Source organism: Miniopterus schreibersii (assembly GCF_964146895.1).
Source record: "Miniopterus schreibersii genome assembly, chromosome: 12".
Classification (NCBI taxonomy): Eukaryota; Metazoa; Chordata; class Mammalia; order Chiroptera; family Miniopteridae; genus Miniopterus; species Miniopterus schreibersii.
Genome location: NC_138112.1, coordinates 71,229,798 through 71,255,375, shown reverse-complemented (window position 1 = coordinate 71,255,375; position 25,578 = coordinate 71,229,798). Strand labels below are relative to the sequence as shown.

The window sequence follows — 25,578 nt, the reverse complement described above, 5'->3', positions numbered from 1 at the left end:
GACCAGCAAGGACGCTTTTAGCTGCAGGGACAGACTTTCTTCAGCTAAAAAGGGGGACTTACTAGTTCAGGAGACGGGGAAGAATGGGGTGGGAGTCAGGTGTGGCCGGACCCAGGGGCTCAGTGTGTTCAGGTTACCCCACACCCGCACTGCGCTGGCCTCCTCTCCCCCTTCCCCTGTGGTCCTCCTAGGGTTACAGCTCTAAACTCTCCCGTTTCAGACCTCCGCTCTCTCGGTGGGGAAGTCAAGCAAAACAGGGTCTTCTCTGCTCGCCCATTAACAGGATAGGGACTGCCCCCAGCAGCAGGCCTGTGCCCCGCCCGCCCTGAGCATCACTAACGCCTCTGGACGCCTGAGTGTTTACAGCAAACAATCACCCCGCGCCTTCGACCACCTCAGGAGAGTGAGCAAGAGGCAGAAAGACGCTAATCTTAGACACGCGGCATCCTGTGGGCAGTGTGCACATACCTTTAATTTTTAAATAATTTACATCACTCTGAACAAATAAAACTCTGGGGCTAAAATAATACATCTGCCTGAGGCAATAAATAAAGCAGTTGGTGAAGGACAGTGGAGAGCCCCCCGACAGGGCCCCGGCTTTGTACGTGCCAGCAACGCTGACTCGGGGATGGCTCATTCCCAAGAAGGTCCCCCAGGGAGCAGCCATTTCAGCACCAAGAGAGGGCTGCACGGGCCGGGAGCCTCCGTGATCTGCACCCCAGTGTGGCCCTCCAGACGTCCCAGGAGCAGGGACCTGCCAGAGCTGCGTCCTGCCCTGCAGGGTCAGGGTGGGGTCACCGCAGACACAGGGGACAGAAGACAGAGGACACGCAGGAAAAACGCCCGCACTCGCAGGTGTTGTCCCTGAGGGCATTCGCTGGGTTTTCAAGGGCTCTGCCTCACCCCAAGGGGCGGAAAGCTGGCCAGCCCCTGACAGTGGATGGGCCCAGGCACATCTCCAAGGAAACAAAGCCTTCCTGTCCCTCATGGCAGCACCCCAAGATTCCGACGCTGGAATCTGAGTTTTGACTAGGAGGGAAGGGGACTGGGAACTGATCCACATGGGAGTGAGGAAGAGGGTGAGTGTTCCTGGGCCCCCAGCGCAGCCCCAAGAAAGCCCCCTTCCTCCTAGAGGCCCCCCTTCCTCCCAGAGGCCCCCCTTCCTCCCAGAGGCCCTCGCTCGTGCAGCCTGGTGGGGACAGCGGGGTTGCGCTGTCAACAGAGCAGCTACAAGGAACAGAAAGCACCCGGGAACAGCCCGCTCACCCCTCTCCCATATTTTCAAGGACAAGGTCTGCAGGCCCCATGGGGGGGGGGGGGGGCCGTCACTTCTCCTTCCTTTTGCTCTTCCGCTGGCCGGTCAGCTCGTCCAGCTTCTTGTCCAGCCTCCTTTGCAGCTGGGCCCTCTTGGCTGGGTCCAGGGACCTGTCCTTGGTCCCACTGCCGGGGAACAGGACTCCTTCCCGGCTGATTCTCTGCCGGGCGTGGGCGCGAGCCCTCTCCCCGCAGCCATGGATCTGGGGGGGGGGGGGACACAAGAGTCAGCGCCAGGAGAGGGGACAAGGCCCTGCAGCTCCGCCCATCAAGGAGCTTGAGGACCATGTAGTCCGGGCACAAGACCTCGGAGGGGCTGTGTTCTCTCCCGCACACAACCCTTTACCCGCAGGCTCCCTTCCCTTCACCTGCGCCCTCACCCCAGCCCAGACCACCTTCAGAGCAGAAGCAAGCTTGGGGCCTGGTCCCACAGCCTCCCTGAAGGAGTGACACACAAGAGCACGCCATGTTTATACAGCAAAATGCACCCAAAGCGGGATTATAATCTCTGCGCAAAAACCCTATTTTTGCTCATCTGGCCCCAATGCCAGGCCTGGGGCAGGTGCTCCCAGTGCAAGCTGGTTGGTGCATGTTCCAGGGAGACTCCTCCCATTTGTCGGGGGGGGGGGGGGGGACACGGGAGGAGCCCCCCACACACACCTCGGGCAGGCAATGGCTGAGGCAATAGCGGCGGCTGCAGTGGGGACAGAGCTGGCCCAGAGTCACGACGCTGGCCCTGCACTTGGCGAGGCCGCAGGTGCTGTCGGCCTTCACAGCGGCAGAGACCAGGGTGTCGAAGTCCTCCGAGGCAGGGAGGTCCACAGCCGCGGGCCCTGAGGAAAGACGGTCACTCGGGGAGGGAAGGATGCAGCCGGACAGGGCGTGTCCAGGCTGTGCCCAGGCCCTCTCTCTGTACCCGTGGACACCCAATCACGGTGCAGGATGGGGGGGGGAGAGCTCACAGCCCCAGGGCACCAGGCAGATGGCCAGCTCAGCACAGGACAGTGGCCGAGCATGTGCCCTTCCTGGGTCTGAGCCAGGAGCAGTCACCACAGCAGAGAACCCCGTACCTGTAACCCACCCGTGTGCCTCTGGCCCTTCCCTGCAGTGAGCACACTCCCTTCTGCCAGGCCCTGCACAGGACTCTGGGCACTTGAGGGTCACCGTGACCAGTCACCACCCTCGGGGGCTCATTCCAAGTCCAGTAAACATAAGGTACAAAACCAGAATCAGGCACCAGCAGGAGGAAGTCGGTTTCTGAGGGTGGCAGGTGCACTTCTAGTGTGGAGAGGCCCGGCCAAGGGGACCCCGAGCCTGTGCGCTCATCGGCTGGCCCAGCTCACCTGCACCTTTCTTCTTTTTCCTTCCTGGTAACCGCTGCAGCCCGGAGCCCGTGGCCCGCGGCCCCTCCTTGGTTTGCTGCTCCCGCCGGCCCCTCTCCCTCTGCAGTCTCTCCAGGTGCACAGCCCGCAGATCCACGCTGCTCGGCTCTTGGGCGGGGGGCTCCGCCTGCGCGGGGCTGGGGGGCTCCGGATGGAGAGGGGCTTTGCTGTCAGTCATTGCTGGGGGTGGCGGGGCCGGTGTTGGTGACGTGGCCGGCGTGGCTGACGTGGCCGGCGTGGCTGACGTCGCTGACGTGGCTGGCGTGGCTCTCTTACTCACGGTTATGAACCTGCTCTTCCCTTCCCCGGCGCTGTCGTGCCTCAGCCCGTGCTCTTCCGCTATCTGATGGATGCGCATCCTGTCGTGTGAGTTCAGGGAAGCAGGAAACTCCAACTGCGTCTGCTCACTCGCCACAAACTCGGCGATCACAGCCCTGAAGTGAGCTGCGTTGTCTCCGCTCCCCACTCCCTTGGGGCTGCATCCGTTGAGGCTGGGCTGAGAATGGGCCTCAGAGCCCAAGGGCTTCCCATGCGGCGCCTTCTGGGCCACCCTGGCTTCCCGGCCTCCTTCCGGCCGCCTGCTTCCAGGCTTCCTGGCAGATGCGGCAGAACCTTGGGGCTTCACACCAGCTTGGCCGTGGCCCTGGGAACTCTCGTGGGAATAGTTTTCAGGGATGATGTCGTCAAGATACTCAAAGGCCGTGCGCACCTCCCCATGCTGCGTGAAATAAACCACCAGGGTCTTCAGGAAGGCGTGGTTGCTGACGGTGTGAGAATCGCAGACAATGGCCACGTGGCGCCGAGCGCGGGTGATGGCGACGTTGATCCGCCGGTCCTCGGCAAGGAAGCCAACTTCACCTAAAAACGAGGCAGGGCGAGTGGGCGAGCAGGCCTGAGACTAAGGCACAGGCAGCCATATGCTCCTGCCCTGGTCAGCAGCCACCACCTAAGGCTCAGCTCAAGGCTCACCACCTGTCTCCACCTCCCGTGGACTCGCCCCCCACACCTGCCAGACTCGGCTCTCAGGCACCGTGGACACCACAGCTGCTCAGGCACCCCACGGTTAACCGCGCTCATCAGTGCGGTTAGATGGCACCCAACTTCTACTTCGGTAGCTATCGTACTGTTAACCCATTTCCAAGTAAGAACAACCTGCTCCGAGCTAGACCCAGGACACAGCCTGGGGGACATGGATGTGCTGCCGCTGATATGCAAGGGAAACACGAGAGACGCCCCAACACTTTCTTTCCCACCACAGCTTTCCCCTCCCGCCTGCTTTCAGCCTTCTACTGAAAACATTTTACAAAGCCCATTAACTAAAAATCTGTTCTGGGTACGGTTTTCTTACCAAATGGAATATCCACATGCTCTGTGGGCATAAGCACCCCGCCCTGAGGCTGAATCAGCCTTGAGGCCAAATAGACAAGTTCTGGGCTTTAGGCGATCCACCTCTTTGGCGGGTGTTGGGGCCTCCCGGCCTGCCCTGCTCCCAGCCCACCACCCCAACTGCAGACTTGTGCCCTGAGCCTCCACGCTGTTCCCTGTGCCGGGAACACCTTTCCCCAGGCTCTGGGGCTGCTCACCCTGCTGTGCACGCACGCTGGTCCCAGGGTGGGTTCCTTCAGAGGCCTCATCACACCTGGCTCCCCACTGGCTCAGCCGGCTCACCTCACGCTGAACTCACACAGGACAAGCTGCTCCACACCCACATGCCCAGTGACCGCAAGGCCTGAGCAGAAACCCAGCCTGCCCACTGAATACGTAACTCGTTCCTAGGATCCAGCGAGTGCCCATACCTCTCCTGTTGGATCTGACGAAGGACAGGACCACAGCCTCCTTCTCACGGCCTTGGAAGCCGTCGACCGACTTGATTTCCAGCTCAGGGTGCCTGAGAGCAAGGCTCTGTCGGAGCAGGTCCACCTGAAACACCACGCACACCGCGGCCTCAGCACAGCCTGGGTCTGGGCGGCATCCACACACTGCCCCTGGACTCAGCAGAGGGCCTCAAGCCTGCAGAACTGCCCCAGCCTCGGGGACGTGGTTTCCACAGCGGCCCTTCTAACGGGCAAGCAAATGAACAGACAAAATAACTTGTCACTACCCTCACCGGCAGGGCTCAGTGGTTAGGGCCTCAGCCTGTGTACTGGAGGGTTGCAGGTCCGATCCCCAGCGCGTGCAGAAGGCAACCAATCAATGTATCTCTCTCACAGCGATGTCTCTGTCTCTCTCTCTCTCTTTCTCTCTCTCTCTCTTCTACTCTCTCTAAAAAGCAATAGAAAAAATATGAAGGATTAACAATAAAAAAATGAAAATAGCCCGTCCCTGCGTCAGAGAGGGGCTGCCACACCAATACCAACATTACATCACTTTCTTTGGCTCCTGGCAGCCACCCGCCTCACGGCCCTGACAGTGGCACCTGTGGAACAGGAAGGGGACAGCCAAACCGTGAACCTCACGGTACTTAGAAGCAGGCGTGTTTCCTCCCCAAGCAGCTGGGTCTTGCTCTGACACGGAGCACAGACCCTGAGCACAGACACTGAGGAGGAAACGTGGGAAAACCAGAGGGAAGGGAGCAGGCGTCGCTGACCAACCACCTACACCTCTGCAGGGACAGCCGGCCCCAGGTTTTCCTTCAGGAACCACCCACCCCACACTCCGCCCCGGGGGTTCCAGGAAGCCAGGCTGGGCTGGTCCCAAGGTGGGCCAAGATCCAGCCCCTGGTCACAGCAGGGGGACAGCCTGAGCCAGACCAATGAAATAGAAAACTGGGATTCTTGGGGGAAAGGCCATGAAAGGACCACTGTCCCCGAGGGGCTGCCTGTGTAAGGAAAGCATCAGCCTGAGTTGCCGGGCCCACCAGGAAAGCTGGTGGCAAACTGAAGCCCACACAGGGAGCCCGGCGGGGAGGTTGGGGGGGGTGTGTGACAGAGTGAGTGAAATGGACAGATGGACGGATGGGTGGAGGCTCTTGCTGATGTCACCCAAGCCTCAATCCAGGCGGGATGTGGTCGACTCCTCCCCAGAGTTTTCGGTCACAAGAACCAATAAACTTCCCTTTTCCTTTTAGCACTTGAGTATGATTGGTTCCCACCGATAAACACAGAGGGAGACGCAGGCTGCTCGCACCTGGAGGTTGTACGGCGTGATCACAGCGATGTCACGCTCCTGGACGCCAGCGTCCACCAGAGCCTGGATGTGCAAGCTGACGAGGCGCACCTCACCTGCAGGGGACAGGGAGCAGGTTCTAGGACGAGGGACACAGCGGACGCCTAGGTCAGCGCTTGCTTCTCCCAGCATTTTTCTGTCTATTACGTCAAGCTGATCTGGCATCATCCTGGGAGCTCACACCTGAGTTGGAGGGTCACCAGACTCAGCAAACGAAAGTGCAGGGCCCCTGCCCTGCCAGGTGGCTCAGTTGGTTGAGCACCAGCCAATGCACCAAAAAGGTCCCCGGTTCGATTCCCAGTCAAGGCACATGCCCAGGTTGCGGGTTTGACGCTGGGTGGGGGTGCACACGAGAGGCAACCATTGAATGTTTCTCTCTCACATTGATGTTTCTGTCTGTCTCCCTTTCTCTTTCCCTTCCTCTCTCTCTAAAATCAATTAAAAAAAATACAGGACCCCCCCAACCCACTTGAATTCTGGGAACAACACTCTCAGTTTAAGTGTAGCTGTGAGTCCTGTGAGGGGCAGCCCAGGGATTGGAATCGAGCCAATGTCCTGTGGGCTGAGCAAGGACCTCATCCTGAGACCAGCCAGGCAGCACTGGCCACTGTCAGAACAAGGTGAACCCTGCCCAGACCACTGGCGGCCTCAACCAGTGCTGCCTGCTCATGGAGAAGACTCTCAGCGGAGCTCAGGCCTCGGAGCCTCCGGCTCCTAACCGCCCATGGCTCCCAGGTGCTGTGTTCACCTCCACTCCCAAGTCAGCAACTTAGAGGGACTGTGTTTGCAGAGGAGCCCGGGGTCTGTTTGGACAGAAAAGCTGACCCTCCCTCCTGAGCTCACCGGGGTTCCCTTTAGACTGGTCATCTTCCCCCTCCAGTTCCGACAGCCCGCAGCCAGCTGTGTCCACGAGCAACAGGGGCAGGCACGTCTCCTCCGTGGCAGCTACTCCCGGGAGGTCCCTGCACACAGGCGGAGACTGACCACGTGAGGTCCAGGCGCGGAGGCCCTGAAAGCAGACCCGCATTTCCCTTCCTCCTTCAGCACAGCCCCCCACAGGAAACGGGGTACCACCCACAGGTGGCACATCAGACTGGAGCACCCCAAGGCCAGCTCTCAGGGCAACCACACTAGACCACTCGGTGGCACAGGGCTCGGACAGGACATGGATGTGGCCACGTCACTCACCGCAGGAGGTGCTCCGCCACGGAGGGGTGTGCCGTGAGCTGCCCGTGGTACAGGGCCTCCGAGGCCCACCGGGCGATGGCCTGGTGCATGCGGTACTGCACCGTCAGCGTCCGCACCGCCTCCGCCCCGCACCCGTCAGCCAGGCGCTCCATCAGGCTCAGGGACAGGCCCGCCTGCGCAGCCCTGCGCCCGAGAAGAAAGGAACTGGGTCTCGAGGGTTCCACTCCTCGAGGGGCCTTTCTGGGTGCGGACTTTGGGAACAATTTGTAAAAGGCTGGTTTGTTCAAAGGTCCCCTTGTGCCAGGCTACCCCAGGCCACGTGACCAACACCCCAGTCGGGAAGACATACAGATGACCCAGTCCCCACCACTGTCGGGAATGATGAGTGTTAGAAGCACCGGCTGAGCTGCAAAGGGACTTGAGGTGACAGGGATGCCACGTAGACAGGGCGGCCACAGGAGACCACACGGAGGGTTCACCTGCACAGAGACCTAGATAAAGGGAGGGCGTGGCCAGCCGATACTGAAGGTCCAGACCAGGGGACAGCAAGGACAGAGGAGGCCAGTGTGGCCGCAGCAGTGGAGGGCAGGGGGCAGGGATGAGGTGAGCCGGCAACCCCGTGACCCGTCAGGGTATCCAATTCAACGAGCACAGCTGAGCTCGGGGCCAGGCTCCGAGAGGAATGCGACACGACCCCTGACCTCCAGGAGCACAGTCTGAGAGATGCGTTGTCTAAACGAGTAAGTGCAGAGGACGGCATGTCCAGGGCCTCCCGGGAGCAAGGGCTTCTGGGGCGGCCCTCGAGGGACAGAACAAAGGGAGGCGCAGGAGAGGCCAAGGCGCTCAAAGGAGGGTCTTACTTGGGAGAGACGATGGTGGGGGGCAGCTGCTTGTGGTCCCCGGCCAGCACACACTTGCTGGCCTTCAGCAGGGGGACCCAGCAGCTGGCTTCCAGGGCCTGGGCGCACTCGTCAATGACCACTAGGTCGAAGTAGCCGTCGGGCAGCAGCTTCAGGGGGCCGTCGGAAGAGGCACCTGGTTGAGATCAGAACCACAGGCTTTTAGAGGCCCGGGCTGCGAGAGCAGCCACCGCCGACAGAGACACCACAGCCAGCGGGTCCACATCCAGTCCCATGTTAAGACCGTGCAGTAAACACGTAGCTCAGTATAAAAACGTGGCGAGGACAGTCAAAGGCGCAGTCCCTGCCTTGTGTTTACCTGTGAAGCAGCGTGTCCCCAGCCGTGGGCCACTCGACACTTCAATCCCCCAAACCCATCACCCCTCTGGGGCTGCACCCCAAGTCCTGGGAAGGCTGCCTGATTTCTAAAATGCGGTTCCTGCATGGTTTTCTGAATTTAGGTCACAATCCTCCTCACCCGTGTTTGTCGCCAGGACCACGTCGGCTGCCGTGAGGCTCTCCCGCATCGCAGCGTCTTCCCTCTCCTTCAGCTCCTTCCTCAACAGCCTGATTTCGTCTCGGAAATTACTCCTCTCTCTCTTATCCTGGGTCTTCTTAATTTTCACCTACAGAGGAAAGCAAAGAAAATACAACATTTTGACACAACTGTGCCCTTATTTGGCGCTTTTCAGTTCACAAAGTGCTTTTATTTATAACGACTTGGTCCACTCCCCCAGGTTCCTTAAAAGGCACTAAAAATTCAAGCTCTTTCTTGAAGGAGCAACAGATACAAACGGGTGACTAAGCACCTGACACGTGCACGGCCTTGGAGCTACTGTCACCGCACAGGGACAGTCTGGGTCCTCGAGGGAGAGGCGCTATAACTATAAACTCAGATGGCCAGGAGTTCGGGGCCCAGCCCCGCCCTCAGTCACCAGACAGGCTGAGGTGTGGTGCTGAGGGGGGCGAGCACCTGTTGGCTCAGGACTTGGGTTTTAGTGGCTTAACTTCACTTTTTATTCCGCATTCATCAAGACACTTAAAAAATGTTGTTTGGCACATAAAGTGGTTACCTAAACCCCAACCTTAATACTCAAAAGGACACGTCACCCCTTCCTTCCCTGTGATTCCTGCTCTGGAGGGCAGGATCCCAGCAGCGGCGACAGGAGGGTCACTGTGCCTAATTCAGAGGGACGACCAGGACAGCATGACTTAGAAAGGACCAGGGCCTGGCACTCCTGCGCATTGTGACGGAGGGAGCACTAGCTGGACCGCAGGCTCCTGCCCCCCTCCAACGCTGACAGATGGGCCGTCCTGTGCCCGCCCTGCTATCCCCACGCACCACCTGCTGCTCTGCGGGAAAGGCTAACTCCCAGCACCGACCCTAGGAGGCCAAGGCCCCGAGGAGCACAGTGGGGCTGCAGTGAGACCAGGGGTGGTGAGCACACACAGGGCGGGACATTTCAGGAAATCCGGATAATCGTGGAAGCTGGAGAACCAGAGAGTTCGGAAGCGCCGACGACGAGAGAAAACGCCATCTCAAACTGACCTACTGCCCGCCACCCTCTCCTTCACAGGGATCATGTAAGATGGGCGAGAAACTGGGAAGATAACTACTTTCTGACTTTTTATTCCCAGGCCTTTTCTCTTTTGCTTACCAGTAGTACCAACAACACAGACGTGAGAGCAATGTTTTCTTTCAAACAGCCCCTCACCTGCCCGGGGAACTACCTGCAAGACACCTGGGTCCCCATGAGGGCTGAGTGTGGGTTTCCACTAACACTGGGCAGGCTCGATGCTGGAAATTATTAAATGAGCCACTGAGGCCATAAAGGGCAAAAGGAACCCGGGCAGACACAATCTGGTCCGTGGAGAGCCTTGGATTGGAAAACCGCCCTGAAGTGGACACCGGCTAAGAGATACCTACGGAGACCTGGTCGATGTCCCGCCTGATGTCCGCCACGATCTGGGCGCCGTCACTGCGCGCCAACACCGCGTCCAGCGAGTGGTGCTGGATGGACTCCAGGAGCCGGGCGGGGTGCCCGAGGCGCAGCACCCGCCGCCCGCTCCGGGCCAGGTGCTCCACCAGGTTGTCCACAGCGATGTTGGAGGGTGCGCAACACAGGACCTGGGGGGGGCAAAGCTCAAGGTCGGGTCTGGGGACTCTGTGTTTAAGGAAACCACGTAGGTTTACACCGAAGCAAACAGAAGGCTTTACAGGGAGAGAGAAGAGGGTGCCATGTGGGCGACGTGATGTTCAGGTGTAACCGCAGATGTGGGATGGGGGGCGGCCTAAAGGACACACCTCACTGCAAACTGTCACAATGTCTGCAGAACAAGAACTAGGTCTGAGGCTCTACTGGACTCCAGAGCATCAGAAATGCTGAGTGGCGCCCTGGCCGGTGTGGCTCAGTGGTTAGTGTCAGCCCGCAGAACGAAGGGTCTCGGGTTCGATTCCCAGTACCTGGGTTGCAGGTTCCATCCCCAGCCCTGGTCAGGGCGCATGCGGGAGGCAACCAATTGATGTCTCTCTCTCTCTCTCTCTCTCTCTCTCTCTCTCTCTCTCTCTCTCTCACCCCAGCTCCCTCCCTTCTCTCTAGGAAAAAAAAAAACAATGGGAAAAAATATCCTCCGGTGAGAATTAACTAAAAATAAATAAATAAATAAATAGGAAATGCTGAGCAGCTTGTATGTGGAAAGGAAGGACTCAGAGCCCTGAAAAAACCAGGGCTGGGACACCATCTCATCACCAATCACATCACTATATCGCCTGACAACGTGGACCAGGGTAAGCTCCGAGGGGGCTCAGTCTTGCTTCCAGAACTGCAGTCCCACTGTGAGAGGCAGGTGGCAGCCAGCAGAGGAGGTGGACAGGAGAGTCCCTCCTCACATCAACGCCAAGAACAGGAGCCAAGGCCACCCTCCCCCCAACATCCTGGCACCGCCACCCACAGCAAGGTCACATCCCATGTCCCATGCAGCTACCAATGCTCAGTGAACATCAGGGGGGTCCTGACCAGTTCCCCCCGAGCCGCCTGGGCCCGCTGACTGCCTGGGCCTGCTGAGCGCCGGCGAACGCGGCAGGCCGGCCAGGGCTGGTCGGTGCTGAGGGGAAGTAGGTCCCACCTTGAGGCCCTGTTTCACAGCCTGAATGATGATCTCCACCACAGTGGTGGTCTTCCCGGTGCCAGGAGGCCCGTGGATGATGGCCAGCTCCTTCTGGGACAGTGCAAACAAAACCGCTTCCTTCTGGGAGGCGTCCAGGGAGGCGTTGTAGAAGGTCGGCACCTCTGCGGGAGACGCAACGGGGTTAGGTCAGGCTCTCGAGCCCCTGGCGCGTGCTCCTCGCCCGTCTTCCTCGAGGGAGCGCTGACAAGCACAGGGAGGGAGCTGGACCTCCGCGGGAGTCACCCAATCAACTCAAAATCAACCTGTTTTGTTTTCAAAAAATTTCCCTGGGACAGGAAGCACAGACTGCAGACCAGGCCCAACCCAGCCTGTCGCCGGCTTCCCAGGGCCAGGTTCCCCTGGCACCCAGCCATGCCATCACGCTGTCCCTGCCCGCTCGCTCCTGCAGCAGCCCGCGAAGCCTAATGTTGACCATCTGTCCCTTTACTGAAAACGCTTGCCAACTCATCTCCAGGATAACAGGTTCTTCTGAGGGACGTGTTTCTCGGGACATGTTTGCTTCCACATTGCGCCTCTATACGTGCCCAAAAATGACAAAAATAAAGGGTAAGAAAGTACTAGCAAACTCCAGGGCCGGGTTTCCACCCTGGATCTTTCACGACCGGACAGGTTATTTGCTCCACGTGCTCTGTGCTCTGAGAGTAGGTACCGCCGTGTCTGGCTACGCTCCCAGCGTCCACCCCACAGCACCAGCTGCGTGGAGACACTCGACCTGTGGGCGTGTGAACTCACAGGCCCAGGTGCGGACCTGACCGAGTGAGACTGAGACGAACATGGACAGTGATGCCATCGGAGCTGGGGTGCCAGTAGGCTTCCCGCCACGCCACACCGTGCCCCTCCCTCCTTAGGGGTCAGCTGTGGTCAAGACACGTCATGCTGCTTCAAAGGCAGTAAAGTGTATGTGTGTGTGTCTGTGAGCGCACGTGTGGAACACACTGTCATATGTGAATGTGGGATAAGGCTCGAAGATTAGACGCTGACACTCGTGAGACGAATTGAGCGGCAGATTTCTGAGCGACTGTCTCCCTGTTTACCTGCTTCCGTGTTTCCTAATTTCCCGTGACTCACACACATCACTCTTACAATGCCTACAGGATGCTTAGAAAATAACCCAATGAGACTTTCCAAACCAAAAAGTAACACTCAAGCACAGATAAAGACAATCCTCCAGTATGATCGGCTGTCACCTATCTTCAGGGCACTGGGCAGGGAGAAACACGCCCCATCTCGAAACACAGACGGGGAGGTCTCAGAGAGAACACTGTGGAAGTGAGCGGAAGGGGTTTGCCTCTGATGCTGAGCACAGGGAAGAGAGCCCAGTCGATCTGGGTCATTCACATGAATTTACAAAAAGAAACTAAAGTGATTTCTTCTAGTTGTACCTCCCCAAACTCTTGACAAAGTGGCCCACGGTCACGTTACTCTCCAAACCTTCCCTGAAGATTTCCATCAGAAGAGAAAAGGTACAAGTTCTTACGTATGTCGCTGGCAGGGCTGGGGGCTGCGTCGCCGAACAGGACCTCTATGAGCGAGAGCGCGGGGCCGGTGTGGTACTTCCTCAGGGCAATCAGAGCTCTGCCAGGGAGAAAATGAAAATGGGGAGCTTAGTGAAAACCAGCAATGGAGTCGGTGCCGAAGCCTCCGCCCCTCGCCCCCCTGCAGGTCCCCACCTCCAGAGATGGCTCGCGAGGACAAGCCCAGCCTGGACGGGACACGCTGCTCTCTCTGCCCGGCGGGAACATGGTGGGGCCGAGCAAGCCGTGTTTAAGGAAAATGTTACCTGTGATGTCCCACCACACACTTACTTTTTCAGTCGCTTATAAGTGACATCGTTGGCAAGTTTTAACAGTCGGTAGGAATTCTCTCGGTCCAAGCTCAGCTGGAAATCACAGGACTGGTCAAAGGCCACGGTGACCGATTTCTGGGTGATCCGGGTCAGGATCCCAGTGGCCAGCTGACCGCCTTCATCGTGCAGACCCACGATATCACCTGCGAAACAAAGGCTCAGTTACATAAACACTGAACAAAGTTAAGCATGAATCATTTTATACGATAAATCCCCACCAGTCGTATCCAGTTATGTGCCTACGTCAGAAATGCACAGACCAGAAGAAAAGCTGTTACTGGGAAGCACTCCTGCAGACGCGCTTCTCCGGGGCTCGAAGGTGACCAGGAGCTGTCCGTACAGCCCGGTCCGCTGGCTGGACACCTGCAGCTTCAGCAGACAGACGCCTCGGCTCTGGAGCTCTTTCAAGGAGATGTTCTCCTGCCAGGACCTGCAAGACACCCAGTAGTAAACGTCAGTACTTGTATTTCACCAGGTTTTACTTCCACCCGTGCAGGAGAAATGTAAAAGGGAGAGAAACAAAAAACCTGGGGCACAGGCACCAAACATGAGCCCACGAAACTCTAGCTCTGCCCCCTCAGACCTGCTCCTCCTGCCTCCCTGAGTGCAGTTCATGACGTCCCCTTCTCCCAGTCACCCAAGTCAGGACCTTCGGTCACCTTCACCTTCTCTACTCTCTCCCCCATCCTGGTTCGAGTCACTGAGTCCTATGGGGTGCTTCCCATTACACCCTGAATCCACTTCTGCCTCCCACTCTCCCCCCCAGAGCCCTGACTCAGATTCGAGCCCACGCCACGGGCAGTCTGGATGAAACAGAGCTTCCTAACTGCCTATCATCTGGGCTCTCCCCCTCCTGTCGCCAGCATCAGAGCCCAAGTGATCCTCCCAAAACGCAAATATATTCACTCCCACCCCCACCTGCTTGGCTTCACTGGGGGCCACCCTCCACACTAGAATATCACAGCAGACCCTGGGCAAGGCCCCTCGCAATCTGATGCCCCTTTATCTTCTCACAGGTGCTCGCTCTGCACTTGGTACCATGCTGAGCGCTGGGCTTTCAGTACAATCATGTCCTTCTCGCAGCAAACCTGGGAGGTGGGGAATGACCCCATTTTACAGGTGAGGCAACGGAGGCTCAGAGACCTAACCTGCAAACTGAGACGGCCATAAAAAGGAAGGGGGCTGGGAGTCTCCGAGAGCTCTTAACTGTCAGGATCCAAACCTCTCAAACAAATCCCATCAAACCTATAGGGTGTGACGGCTGAGAGCCGGCTCTGGTGTCAGGTGTGACTCCTCCCGCATCACCTGGGCAAGTGGCTTGGCCTCCCCCTCCCTCTCGGCCTCCCAGCCCCGGGGAAGGGCACAGGGTTAAAGGAACGAGGTGCCCGACCCGCTTCTGCCTCCCCCGCCCGGGAGTGCTCGGGTCTCAGTGAAATGCCTCCTCCGCTCAGACACAAGCCGCTGCTCCTCCTTCGGGGTGTCGCTCGGGCTCTCCTGCGGCTGAGCTCAGGCGCCCCCTCCCCGAAGCCGCCCCGCGCTATGCTGGGACCAGGTGTCCCTGCCCCGGCAGAGCCAATGCCCGGGCGTCGGGGTCAGGTGTTGCTGCCCCAGCAGGGTCGGGGCCGGGCGTCGGGGTCAGTGTCCTTGCCCCAGCAGGGCCGATGCCTGGGCGTCGGGGATCAGTGTCCCTGCCCCAGCAGAGCCCGGGTGTCGGGGTCAGTGTCCCTGCCCCAGCAGGGCCCGGGGGTCGGGGTCAGTGTCCCTGCCCCAGCAGTGCCGATGCCCGGGCGTCGGGGGTCAGTGTCCCTGCCCCAGCAGGGCCGGGCCCGGGCGTCGGGGGGCGTCGGGGTCAGTGTCCCTGCCCCAGCAGAGCCGGGCCCGGGCGTCGGGGGGCGTCGGGGTCAGTGTCCCTGCCCCAGCAGAGCCCGGGGGTCGGGGTCAGTGTCCCTGCCCCAGCAGAGCCCGGGGGTCGGGGTCAGTGTCCCTGCCCCAGCAGGGCCCGGCCCCGGCGTCGGGGTCAGTGTCCCTGCCCCAGCAGAGCCCGGGGGTCGGGGTCAGTGTCCCTGCCCCAGCAGAGCCCGGGGGTCGGGGTCAGTGTCCCTGCCCCAGCAGGGCCCGGCCCCGGCGTCGGGGTCAGTGTCCCTGCCCCAGCAGTGCCGGGCCCGGGCGTCGGGGGGCGTCGGGGTCAGTGTCCCTGCCCCAGCAGTGCCGATGCCCGGGCGTCGGGGGTCAGTGTCCCTGCCCCAGCAGGGCCGGGCCCGGGCGTCGGGGTCAGTGTCCCTGCCCCAGCAGAGCCGGGCCCGGGCGTCGGGGGGCGTCGGGGTCAGTGTCCCTGCCCCAGCAGAGCCCGGGGGTCGGGGTCAGTGTCCCTGCCCCAGCAGAGCCCGGGGGTCGGGGTCAGTGTCCCTGCCCCAGCAGGGCCGGGCCCGGGCGTCGGGGGTCAGTGTCCCTGCCCCAGCAGGGCCGGGCCCGGGCGTCGCCGCCGGTCCCCCGTCGCGCGGGAAGGGAGCTGCTCAGGCTGCGACCCGGCCCCCGGGCCCGGGCCCCGCGCGGTCCCCCTGCGGCCGGGCGAGGGCTGGGCACGCGCGGGGTCACCGGGGCAGAGGCAGGACCTCGGGGTGAGAGCTCAGGGAGGGGGACCTCGGGCCGAGAAACCAAAGGGCTTCCTGAGGGCCCCGGCCCGGAGCCGGCCGCCGGGAGGTGACGAGGCTCCGGCCCCAAGGTGGCCGCGCCGCCGGGGGTCCGCAGGGCCTGAGCGGATCAGGGCCGGGGCCGTACCTGCGCTCCTCGACCTCCGCGTCCCTCTCGAGCTCCAGCAGGTCCAGCTGCTTGGTCACGAAGCTCTCCACGGCCGCCGAGGCCATGGCCGCCGAAGGGGCGCGAGCCCGGAGCCGCCGAGGTGCTGCTGCCGCGCGGGGAGGCGCTGTTCCCCGCCGGGCCGGTGCGTCGACGCACCAGGTTCGCGGCGCTTCCGCTTCCGGGCGAGGCCTCCGGCAAGATGGCGGCGCCCATGGCGGCCTCAGCCCTGCCGGTCACTCTCGGGCGGCTGCTGTCCGCGTGCGGCCGCAGCGTCCTCAGACCGCCGGGGCCCGGAGCAGGTGAGACCCGGGCCGCGGGGCGGAGGGAGGGAGCGGGTTTCCCGCCGGCCCGCGCCCTGCGTCCGTCCGACCTGAAGCCGTCGGTGCCGGTCGTCTTCTGGGGCGCGGTGAACGTGGCCCCGGCTTTGGGGTCGGGGCAGCCGAGGTCCAGACGCGGGCCCTTCAGTCAGGAGCCTGAGCCCTGGCACAGCTGTTCCCCTCCGCGCAGGGCCTGTCGCGGGGCGCTCGCGGGGGTCAGAGGGCGGGGGCCTGGCGGGGTCACCCACTGGGGCGCGGGCGGCCCGGTCCGCCCCCGAGACCCGCGCCCCCCGCCCGGTCGTCACCGTCCAGCAGAAGCGGCGCCTGCGCTTTAGCCGCTGGGTTGAGAGGCTCAGAAAAGACGTTCCCGGAAAACGCTTCTGCCAGAAAATGGCCTGGAGAGTGCGCGCCGCGCGAGCACCGCCGCTACTGTGTTTGTTTTTTAATCCTCCCCCGAGGGTGTTTGCCTCTGATTTTCGGAGAGGCGGGGGGCGGGGGGGGCGCCGGAGCCCCCCGCGCGCCCCGAGCGAACCCGCCGGGCCCGGCCCCGAGCTCCGAGCCGGCGGCCAGGGCTTTGTGTGTTTTTCAAATTGAGCTAAATGCATATTTGATGCCATTAAAGGGCTCCCCCTTTTTAGGTGCTGTATTAAGGGTCATTTTGCTTTTTAAGGCATCGTGTTGCGCACGGGGGCTCGTGTGTCGTGCAGGTCAGCGCGAGAGCCCAGGCCCGGGGGAGGGGTTCGGGGAGACAGGCCCAGGCTTCCAGGGGGGGTGCCCGGCGAGCCAGGGGAGACGGGGTGACGCTGCCACCGCCCTGCGGGCCCCGAGGGCTTGGCTTTTGCTCCCCCCAATGGAGCGGGAAGCTCTGGGAGGGTTTCAGCAGAAAAGCAGCAAGACCCTGGCCTGCGGCTCCGTTGGCTGAAGCTGTTGCATCACCTCAGTCCCCTGCCCTCGGTCCCAGAAACCAGCGCCACACGCGGGGACAACACAGGGTGACAGTACCGGGAGGCGGGCTTGTCAACGGGGCCACCCGGAGGCGCCAGGCACCGGGCACAGGACAGGGTCTGAACCCGCCGGACACTTGGTGGTCAAGGAACGGGTTAGCGGGTGGGCGACTCGGTTTAGGCCCCTTAGGTGGGGTGACCGACGAGTCTCGATGCCGACTGTAACAACTAAGGACGGCAGGCGATGCTCTCTGAGCTGTGTCCGCCTGGATGTCCTGCGGACACATCATGATGGGGTTCAAAGCAATAACGGGGACAGCCCTGCGTTTGGTGTCGCCCAGGGCGGCTCGCATCTCACGATGGTAACTGCGCCTCTTTCTCTCGTCCCCTCAGCCTCCCTGTGGTCCACTCCTCGGAGGTCCCGTTCGCACAGCGCTCCACTTCCACAACGGTAACATCGGTTTGCATGACTCTCCTCCCGCTCGTAGGACTATCTTTCTGACGTCAAAACTTCACACTTTTGGGTTTTCAGAAATAGTTCTGTTTTAACTCTTTTGACAGTAATTCTCTCAGACCCTTGACATACATAGAGTGGAGATAGAACTTCAAGAATCCAAAGGGCGAGGTGTTCCCAGGCCCTGCGTAGCTGGAGTTATCAAGGGGAAGTCGTGGCTCCTAAACGGAGGGTTTCCAACCAGGAAGGAGGTTGTGTCACAGGCAGGTTGGGTCAAGATCTCTAGGAGGAGCCAGTGGGCTTTGAAAGATAATATTCAGTGTTAAAATCTCATACTTAAGGAAGAAACTTCACTGTAAACTACATAAGGTGGATTTGACAAAGTCACACTGGATGGTGGACGTACACAGAGGAGCAGGACAGGGTGGCAGTTACGCGTGGAGAGGCCCCGGCCCTGCCCTGCCCTGCGCTCAGGACCTCAGGCAGCTCCCGAGCAAGGCCGCCCATCCGAGCCGTGCCACCTCTTCTGCAAGCGGGACGAGCGTGTCTAGCTCCGTGGAGTTTTGTGAGGATAAGTAAATGTCTGCATTTAAAGTGTGGACAGTGCCTGGTGTACACAGAGCCCTCATTCAGCGCCACCACCTCCACACCAGTCTCAGCAGCAGGGAGGTCCAGGGGTTTCTGTTTCTGAAAAGGGAAAGTTGAAAAACTGAGTCAGGATCTAAAGGAATCATAAGTGGGCCGTTTCATTAATTTGGCTTATTTTTTCCCCTTTCCTCTGTGAAAGGCGACTGCTGCCCCAGCGGGTTCCAGTTTCCCGTCTTTGTTCCTTTCACAGGCTCAGCTGAGTCCTGCCAGAGCCCATGTTTCTAGGGCTCTGAGGTTAGCACGGTGGGAAAGCTCAGGTTAACTTTTTGGCCAGTTGACTCCACCATGGGGAGTGTCACTCATTTCACAGGTTTGTGTTGAGCACATGCCGGTGAGAAAGACAGAAAAGTTCACTTTCTGGTAGCAAACAGCAACAGAAGCTTAAAAACAGTTCTGAGAACTTCCATCTAGGTGTACAGACCTCCCTTCCTTTTATTTTTCTAATCCTCACCTGAGGATATGCTTATTGATTTTAGAGAGAAAAGAAGGGGGAGAGAGAGAGAAACATCGATGGGTTGCCTCCCATACGCACCCGACCAGGTATCGATTATGCAACCTTTCAATGTAAAAGACAACGTTCCAACCAACAGAGCCACACTGGCCAGGGCCAGACCTCCCCTTTTTTATAGACTGCAGAAATTTGAGGCAGCAATAGGTCAGGAATTTAGGGAGACCCCTCCTTTTGAGACCAGGCTTCCCTTCTTTGCCCTCCACCCTCAACCACCCCACTCTCTATAGCAGACCGAGCTCGGGGAGAGTTTCTGGAATGAAGAAAACAGCCACACCGAGTGTGGTGCCACTGGGCAGGGAGGGGCAGACAGGTGACCGAAGCACAGGACAGAGTGTGGCAGTGGTCTGCAGCTCCAGGGCCCTGAGCTGACCACATCCCCCCTCTGCTGGGTACAGCTGGGCACGTGGTCCCCTCTGACCCCCCACAGCCCTTGGAGGCAGGTGCTTTATTCCTGTTTTCTCAGTTAAGGAAGCCAGGCCTAGAGTCGGTAACACCAAGGTCACGTACTCTGCAGTGGAGCTGGGGTGCAGACCCAGGGTTCACAGGGTTATTCCAGGGAGGGCCCTTCTAGAGTGGAAAGCTCACAGTTTCTCTCTGGACTATAACGCTTAGCCATTGTTCCTGGAAATGCACGGCAATTCTGAGAGGATATGTGGGGGCCTGTCCTCAGATTTACACCAAAGGGTTGGGTCCCTACCAAAGAGCCAACGCCGCTGTGGTCCCAAGTCACGTGACACCCTCAGCAGGTGTCCCTGAGAATGTGGGCTTATATCTCCCTCTGACTTCCGGGGCAGCTGCCCTGGCAGTGAGCATCCGAAAGGGGACCCGGTGACGTGGCTGGGTGACGTGGCAGACCCTGTCCTTCCTGGCGTTTCCACACAGCAATGTCTCATGATTTTGAACTGCCTTTTCACATGTGTGACATGCATGTGTCAAATGTTTTTACAGATACGTTCCTAAAACATCCCTGAGTTCACCACCATGGCCTGAAGTTGTTCTGCCAGACCCAGCCGAGGAGACCAAACACCACGCAGGTAAGAGGCAGAGCCAGGGTGCCAACCACCCTCCACACACCACCTGGCTGCCGAGCGAGGGGGTCACGTTTCTCCTGCTCCAAGACCTGGTACAGCAAATGCTCTGCTTCATTCTGCCCCTTAGCAGCAGGCTCGAGAGCCACATTAATTCAGCAGAGACCCCTGAGCACCTGTGACCCTGGTGGAGAGAGCCAAGGCCCCGCCACCTGCTGTTACCTGCCCTATAGCCACTCCTCCAGGAGCCCCACGTCACACAGCTGCGGGAGAGCAGGAGGGGGAGGCGTGGTTTTATGTACTAAAGTCCCAGGCCCGAGTGTGGAGGTGTAGCTGCTGCCTTTCCATCGTGGGTAATGGCTGGCCCTGTGCCACTCTCCGGCCTTCCTCCCCGCAGAGGTCGTGGGGAAGGTGAACGAGCTGATCGCCACCGGCCAGTACGGCAGGCTCTTTGCCGTGGTGCACTTTGCCAGCCACCAGTGGAAGGTGACCGCTGAAGACCTGATTTTAATCGAGAATGAACTAGACCTTGCGTGTGGAGAGAGGATCCGGTTGGAGAAGGTGAAACTGTCAGTTTCTTTGCATTCAGGGACTCGGCCCCAAATGTTTGACCCCTGCTCCTGGGCCATCCCCGGAGAGCTTTCCTCAAATCAAAGGTGACCACAAGCAAGACCAAGGGACAGGAGTGTGAGTGACGAAGCGGGCTGGCCAGGCAGGCACAGGCAGGGCCGAGGGAAAGGCCGGCAGAGCTGAGAGGGCTGGCAGAGCTGGCCGCCACCTCCGAGGGCGGCCGACTCAGGAGGCTCACCCCTCACCGGAGACAGGCAGCGTGTCTGTTGATCTTCTCACATGTCGTTAGCGAATTCCCACAGGAAATGCTCCGTCGCAGGTAAGATAAAGGTCCCAGTTGAGGATAGAGAGTTTGAAGCCCATATTTTTAGGGGAAAAATGTTAAGTTTCCGCTGGAACACTCTGACGTTTGATTGGCCGGCTGCTCTGTTTTGAAGCAGCGAGGCCCGGTTCCGAGGTCCTTCCCTGGGCACTGGCTCTTTCTGACATTGGGAACTGCGGGCTCTGTCTGTGTGTTTAGCTGAGCGTTGCTACCCTTCTGTTATGGTTCTGTTTGCTGTTTTCAGAGTCTATTTGGTTTTTGCCTACTCTGCTCCTACTTATAAAACTATATACAAAATATAAGCTCTCTGTACTAGGTCGCTTTTCTAGGATATGTATTACTGTCAATATAATGTAACGTGACACGTAGGATTTTCCCTATTAATGAAAACTCCTCCGTCCTCTGTGAGTGTAGGGTTTTGGCACGTTTGCTCTCGCTGAGACGGTCTCGGGGCCTGCGGCCTGAGCCGCCTCCTTAGCTCGGAGCTGGGCGGCAGCAGCGCAAGCTCTCTTCTGAACGGCGGGCGCTGGCAGGTCTGTCGTGAGCCCATGAACAAGAGCACGTGGGCTTCGGGAGCCTGAGTCACTACGGCTTCGGGAGTGCGTTTGTGAAGTTTTCAGAAAAGGTGTTATTTGGAAACGTTTCACGTTAACATGATGGGAAGCGCCGTCTAACGCAGGTGGTTCTTTATAACGTGGGAAACCCAGGCATCGGGAGCAGGTGCTGAAAGTGAGCCTAAGACAGCTTGTCATTTGTCGTCATCTGATGTGCGCAGGCCACCGGTGGTGTTACGGATGCGCTTGTCTTTAGACATCTACATTTAGTGCGGTTGGATTTTTTTCTTACCAGTAAAACTCAAGACAGTCTTCCAGCATCTACAAAAACAGCACTGTGCTTGGACTGCGAGGGTGTTTTCATCTGTGGCCACATTTAGTGGCACAGTTTCGCTGCACTGAGGACTTGGTGGCAGCAGCTGGGGTTCTGCTGGTGTCAGATACACCTGAGCCGCAGTCTCGTGTCCTGCGACCGGCTTCCAGGGCACTGCTGTCCGATGTGTGTGTTTCTCCCTGTGTCTGTCAGACATCACTGAGGATGGTTTTTTTGTGTTTATTGTTGTTAATTATTAAAAAGCTGCCATTTTCATAGGAGTTTGACACTTAACATGATAGGCAATCCCCACATCAAACAATCTTACCGCCTGCGTCTGACGGTCCAGGCATTTCCGAGAGGTACCACTCATGGCCAGGGCTGGGTAAGGTTTGTTTGAAGCAATAATTGAGGTAGCGGATCCCGTCCATAGCAGGATCTCTGACTGGTCCCTTTCTCATTTCCCAGTGCACCCGAGTCACCACCTGTCCTGAGTGACTGTGTCACTTACAGGCAACACCCTGTTTCCCTCTCAGGTCCTGCTGGTTGGTGCTGATGACTTCACACTGCTGGGCAGGCCTCTCCTGGGGTAACGTGCGCTCAGATGCGGGGCTTTGTCCAGGGCTGGGTGGTGAAGCCGGGCAGGGGACGGGGGGTGGGCATCCATCACTCGATCCGACGCCAAACACAAGAGGCTTATACTCCGTGATGGCGGATGCTCCGGGTCCCCGTGGGAGGACACCCAGACCAGGCCAGCGGTCTGTTACTCACTCGCCCCCACATGGCCCTTGAAGACCTGCGGGCAGGCTGCATTATCTTCATCATGGGCTTTGTAGCTTTCAGACCGTCTACAGGGAGGCATGTGTCCCTTTTAAAATCAGCAAAAAAGAAAAACTCATTTTTTAGAATCTTGTGAAAAACATGAGCAGCATTGAAAGCAAATGAAGAAAGCACGTCACTATTTACTTTCCCTCTCCTAGGAAGGATCTTGTCCGCGTAGAGGCCACAGTCATTGAAAAGACAGAATCATGGCCAAAAATCAACATGAAGTTTAAGAAAAGGAAAAACTACAGGAAGAAGAGAAGTGAGTAACGGGGCGGAGCTGGCGCCCTGTGGCCACCCCCCCGTGTCCCTGCCCTGCTCGGCACCACCCACTGGGCCTGACCAGGAGGGCCAGGCCAGACTCCTCCTGACCACACCAAGGGCTGAGACTCAGACGGGGCCTCCACTGGAGTCACAGTCCCCATGAGGCAGGTGCTCCCCCCACACCAGGGACTGAGACTCAGACGGGGCCTCCACCGGAGTCACAGTCCCCATGAGGCAGGTGCTCCCCCAGGCTGGGACCCTGCAAGCTGCGGGATCCTGTCTCGGGAAATGTGTGTCACTCACAGCCCTTAGTCACAGCGGGAACTGCTGCCTGGCCTGCCAGTAGTAGGGAGTCCTTCCAGTACACCTGAGAAAACAGCCTTGGCTTTACCTGGCCTTGGGTCAGGAAGCCTCAAGGTCAGCCAGATGGGGCCGTGCACCCCCCTACAGTCCCGGGGTCTCTGAGCACGGTGGGGGAAAGGCTGGGGGCTTCGACGAGGGCTCTCCTGGCCCCCAGGCTGGTTTGAGGCAGAGTCCCTCATGGAAAGAGTGGGTGCCAGGGGGCGGGGTCTCTCAGGTGGCTGATTAACAAGGTCGGAGGTGGTGGTCCGGCAGTGACTGAGCTCTCTCTCTCTTCCAGTCATTGTGAGCCCGCAGACTGTCCTGCGGATAAACACCATTGAGATTGCTCCGTGTTTGAGCTGATCGTCGAACTGACATTTGCAGAAATATAAAAATAAACTGTTTTCCAGGGAGCCTGAGTTTCTGTTCTGATGCCAGAATTGTACCGGTTCTGGTTCTGGCTCGAGCGCCGGGTCGCTGGGCAGCAGCCTCCCCACGCCAGGGGCCAGGAGTTGGGGAGAATCCGTAGCCTGGCCCTCCCCCAGCAGACCTGGGTGCTGCGTGAGACAAAGACTGGCGTTCTTGGCCACCCTCCACCCCCCACTGCTGGCAGCAGGCCGAAGGGACCCTTTAGGAGATGCATCCGGGACCTGGGAGCTGACGCCAAGGGACAATCTAGATTCCACTTCTGGGCAAGACAGACAAAGACGAGCAGATCCCACCTCTGAGTGGGTCCGTGTGCCTGTTGGTAGTGATTTGCTTTTTAAAAGCTGGGGTGAAACCAGGAGACTGGGTGTAGAAGGAAGGGGAGGTCACGGTACGGGGGTAGTGCCCTGACCACCAGAGGAGGGACCTCGTTGGGCCTTGAGAGCCAGTTGCTGAGCAGTAACAGAGACAGCAGGGGGCCAAGGAGGTTTGAACTTGGTCCTGAAAGCAGCCACCTGTCCTGGAAGGGTTTGGGATGGTCAGGCAGGCAGCTAACCCAGGAAAGAAGGGACAGGTCCTGAACCCAGCGTGGCCCAAGGGATGGAGGCGTGGACTTTGGGGAGCGAGTGTAGGGAGGGAGGGACTCTCACACACCCAGGCCCTGGCTCTGTGCCTCCCTCCAGGACAACAGGGCTTTCGAGTGACACAAACACAAACGACAATAAATACCTTCTTGGCAAGATTCCTTCAAGCGTCCCTTGGGGGGGTCATCCCTGTGATGTGGAAATCAGAAAATGAAGACAGCACTGACCCAGGAGGCCTCTCCCCCTTCCCTCCTGCTCCCCCGATGCTGGCCCAGGCCTTGGGGATGCTCCCCGGCAGTGCCCTCCGTGGACAGCAGGGGGCGCTCAGTCCTGCAGGAGGAGACCCCAGTTGTTCCCCTGCTGTGGTTGCTGGGCTGGAAGGGTGGTGGGCCCCAACCTCAGAGGTGGGGTGCCCTCTGGTGCCGCCACATGGGAGTTTGTGCCCTAGCTCCTGCGGACACCTGAGAGCAACGTGTCTGCAGTCCCACCCAGCCAGGCCTTCTCTCTGGCTCTCCCTTTGCCAGCCAGACACCCGGTCCTGCGATGGTCCCCGTGCAGGCTGCAAACATTTGAGACAGGACTTACCTGAAAAGTGCCACGGTCAGCCGCCCAGCTCATCAGGGGTCCTGGAGCCTCGCAGGCCAGCAAGCGTGTGTGATCTCGGCTACGTGACCAAGCACTAGGCCTTGACTTCTCACCCGTCCGAGGGGGTGAAGCGAGCTCGGCCAGTGGTCACCTGTTACCCAGGAGAGTGCAGCCTGTGCCCCGGGGCCTGGCGACGCGCCTACAAAACATTAACACCGGTGCTGGGCTGGCGGGCGCTCACTCCTTTTCAAACTAGACCAGGTACCCTCACAAAAAGGGAGAAATGACACCCCTGTCCGGGTGAAAGTGAACACCCTGCAGCATCAACGGCCCTTGGAAACAGGCCGAGTGAAAGAACCCGCCCGGGCGGGTGTGGCCCAGGGGCTGAGTGTGGTGCCAGGCATCAGGAGGTCACCGGTTCCATCCCCGTCAGGGCACATGCCAGGGCTGTGGGCCCCGTCCCCAGTGGGGGGCGTGCAGGAGGCAGCCGATCGATGTTTCTCATCGATGTTTCGGTCTCTCCCTTCTCCCTCTCCCTTTCTCTCTAAAAATCAATAAAGACATTTTTTTAAAAGAAAAAAAAGCCATACACAAAATTATAAATATTATACGATTCTACTCACATGAACTATCTCGAATAGGCAAACTCAGAGTAGATGGAGGTTCCCAGGGGCACAGGTTCGGGGTTTCGGTTCTAGGTCCTGGGAAAGCCACAAATAGGGGCGATGGTGTCACCACAGTCACGTCACTGAATTGTCACAAAAGGTTAAAAAGGTAGGTTTATGGCCTGTATATTTTACCCCAAATTTAAAAACAAATAGGAAACCTGGTTAACAACATCGCTTTCGGTTGGGGGGGAGCCGAACAGATCCCCATCGGTACCTTAGCAAAGTGTGAATGTTCCCCGCAGGCCCCTGCTGCAGCTGTTCTGGGCAGATGTCCCAGCCACGCCAAGCGTCACCTCAGGGTTGGGAGGGCGCTCTGCCTGTGCCAGCACACGCTGTCCCTCCTGCTGCCCGCTGGGCTCGCCCAGGCCAGCTTTCTCCCCTTTTCCACAGAAACACTTCGCTGCTCGGTCAGCACCGTGAGCTGCCCCAGGGCCTCCAGGCACC

The 25,578-nt window shown here is 59.2% G+C and overlaps 2 protein-coding genes across 2 annotated transcripts; one reads left to right on the top strand and one right to left on the bottom strand.

The window, feature by feature from the left end:
- Positions 1–454: 454 nt before the first annotated feature.
- On the bottom strand, positions 455–15,926 carry IGHMBP2 (immunoglobulin mu DNA binding protein 2). The gene is made up of 15 exons (XM_081153598.1): positions 15,762–15,926; positions 13,244–13,413; positions 12,943–13,126; positions 12,615–12,712; positions 11,075–11,238; positions 9,876–10,076; positions 8,427–8,574; positions 7,910–8,084; positions 7,050–7,232; positions 6,705–6,823; positions 5,823–5,917; positions 4,493–4,616; positions 2,658–3,554; positions 1,975–2,147; positions 455–1,517 (listed from the first exon to the last, which is right to left on the bottom strand). Exons 1-15 carry the CDS (start codon positions 15,845–15,847, stop codon positions 1,326–1,328), a joined length of 3,009 nt encoding a protein of 1,002 aa, XP_081009724.1. The 5' UTR covers positions 15,848–15,926; the 3' UTR covers positions 455–1,325.
- Positions 15,927–15,944: 18 nt separating this feature from the next.
- Positions 15,945–23,285, top strand: MRPL21 (mitochondrial ribosomal protein L21). The gene is made up of 7 exons (XM_081153599.1): positions 15,945–16,081; positions 17,437–17,494; positions 19,605–19,690; positions 20,082–20,245; positions 21,980–22,032; positions 22,424–22,527; positions 23,170–23,285. The coding sequence occupies exons 1-7, from the start codon at positions 15,982–15,984 to the stop codon at positions 23,232–23,234; spliced, it is 630 nt and encodes a 209-aa protein (XP_081009725.1). The 5' UTR covers positions 15,945–15,981; the 3' UTR covers positions 23,235–23,285.
- The last annotated feature ends 2,293 nt before the right edge of the window (positions 23,286–25,578 follow it).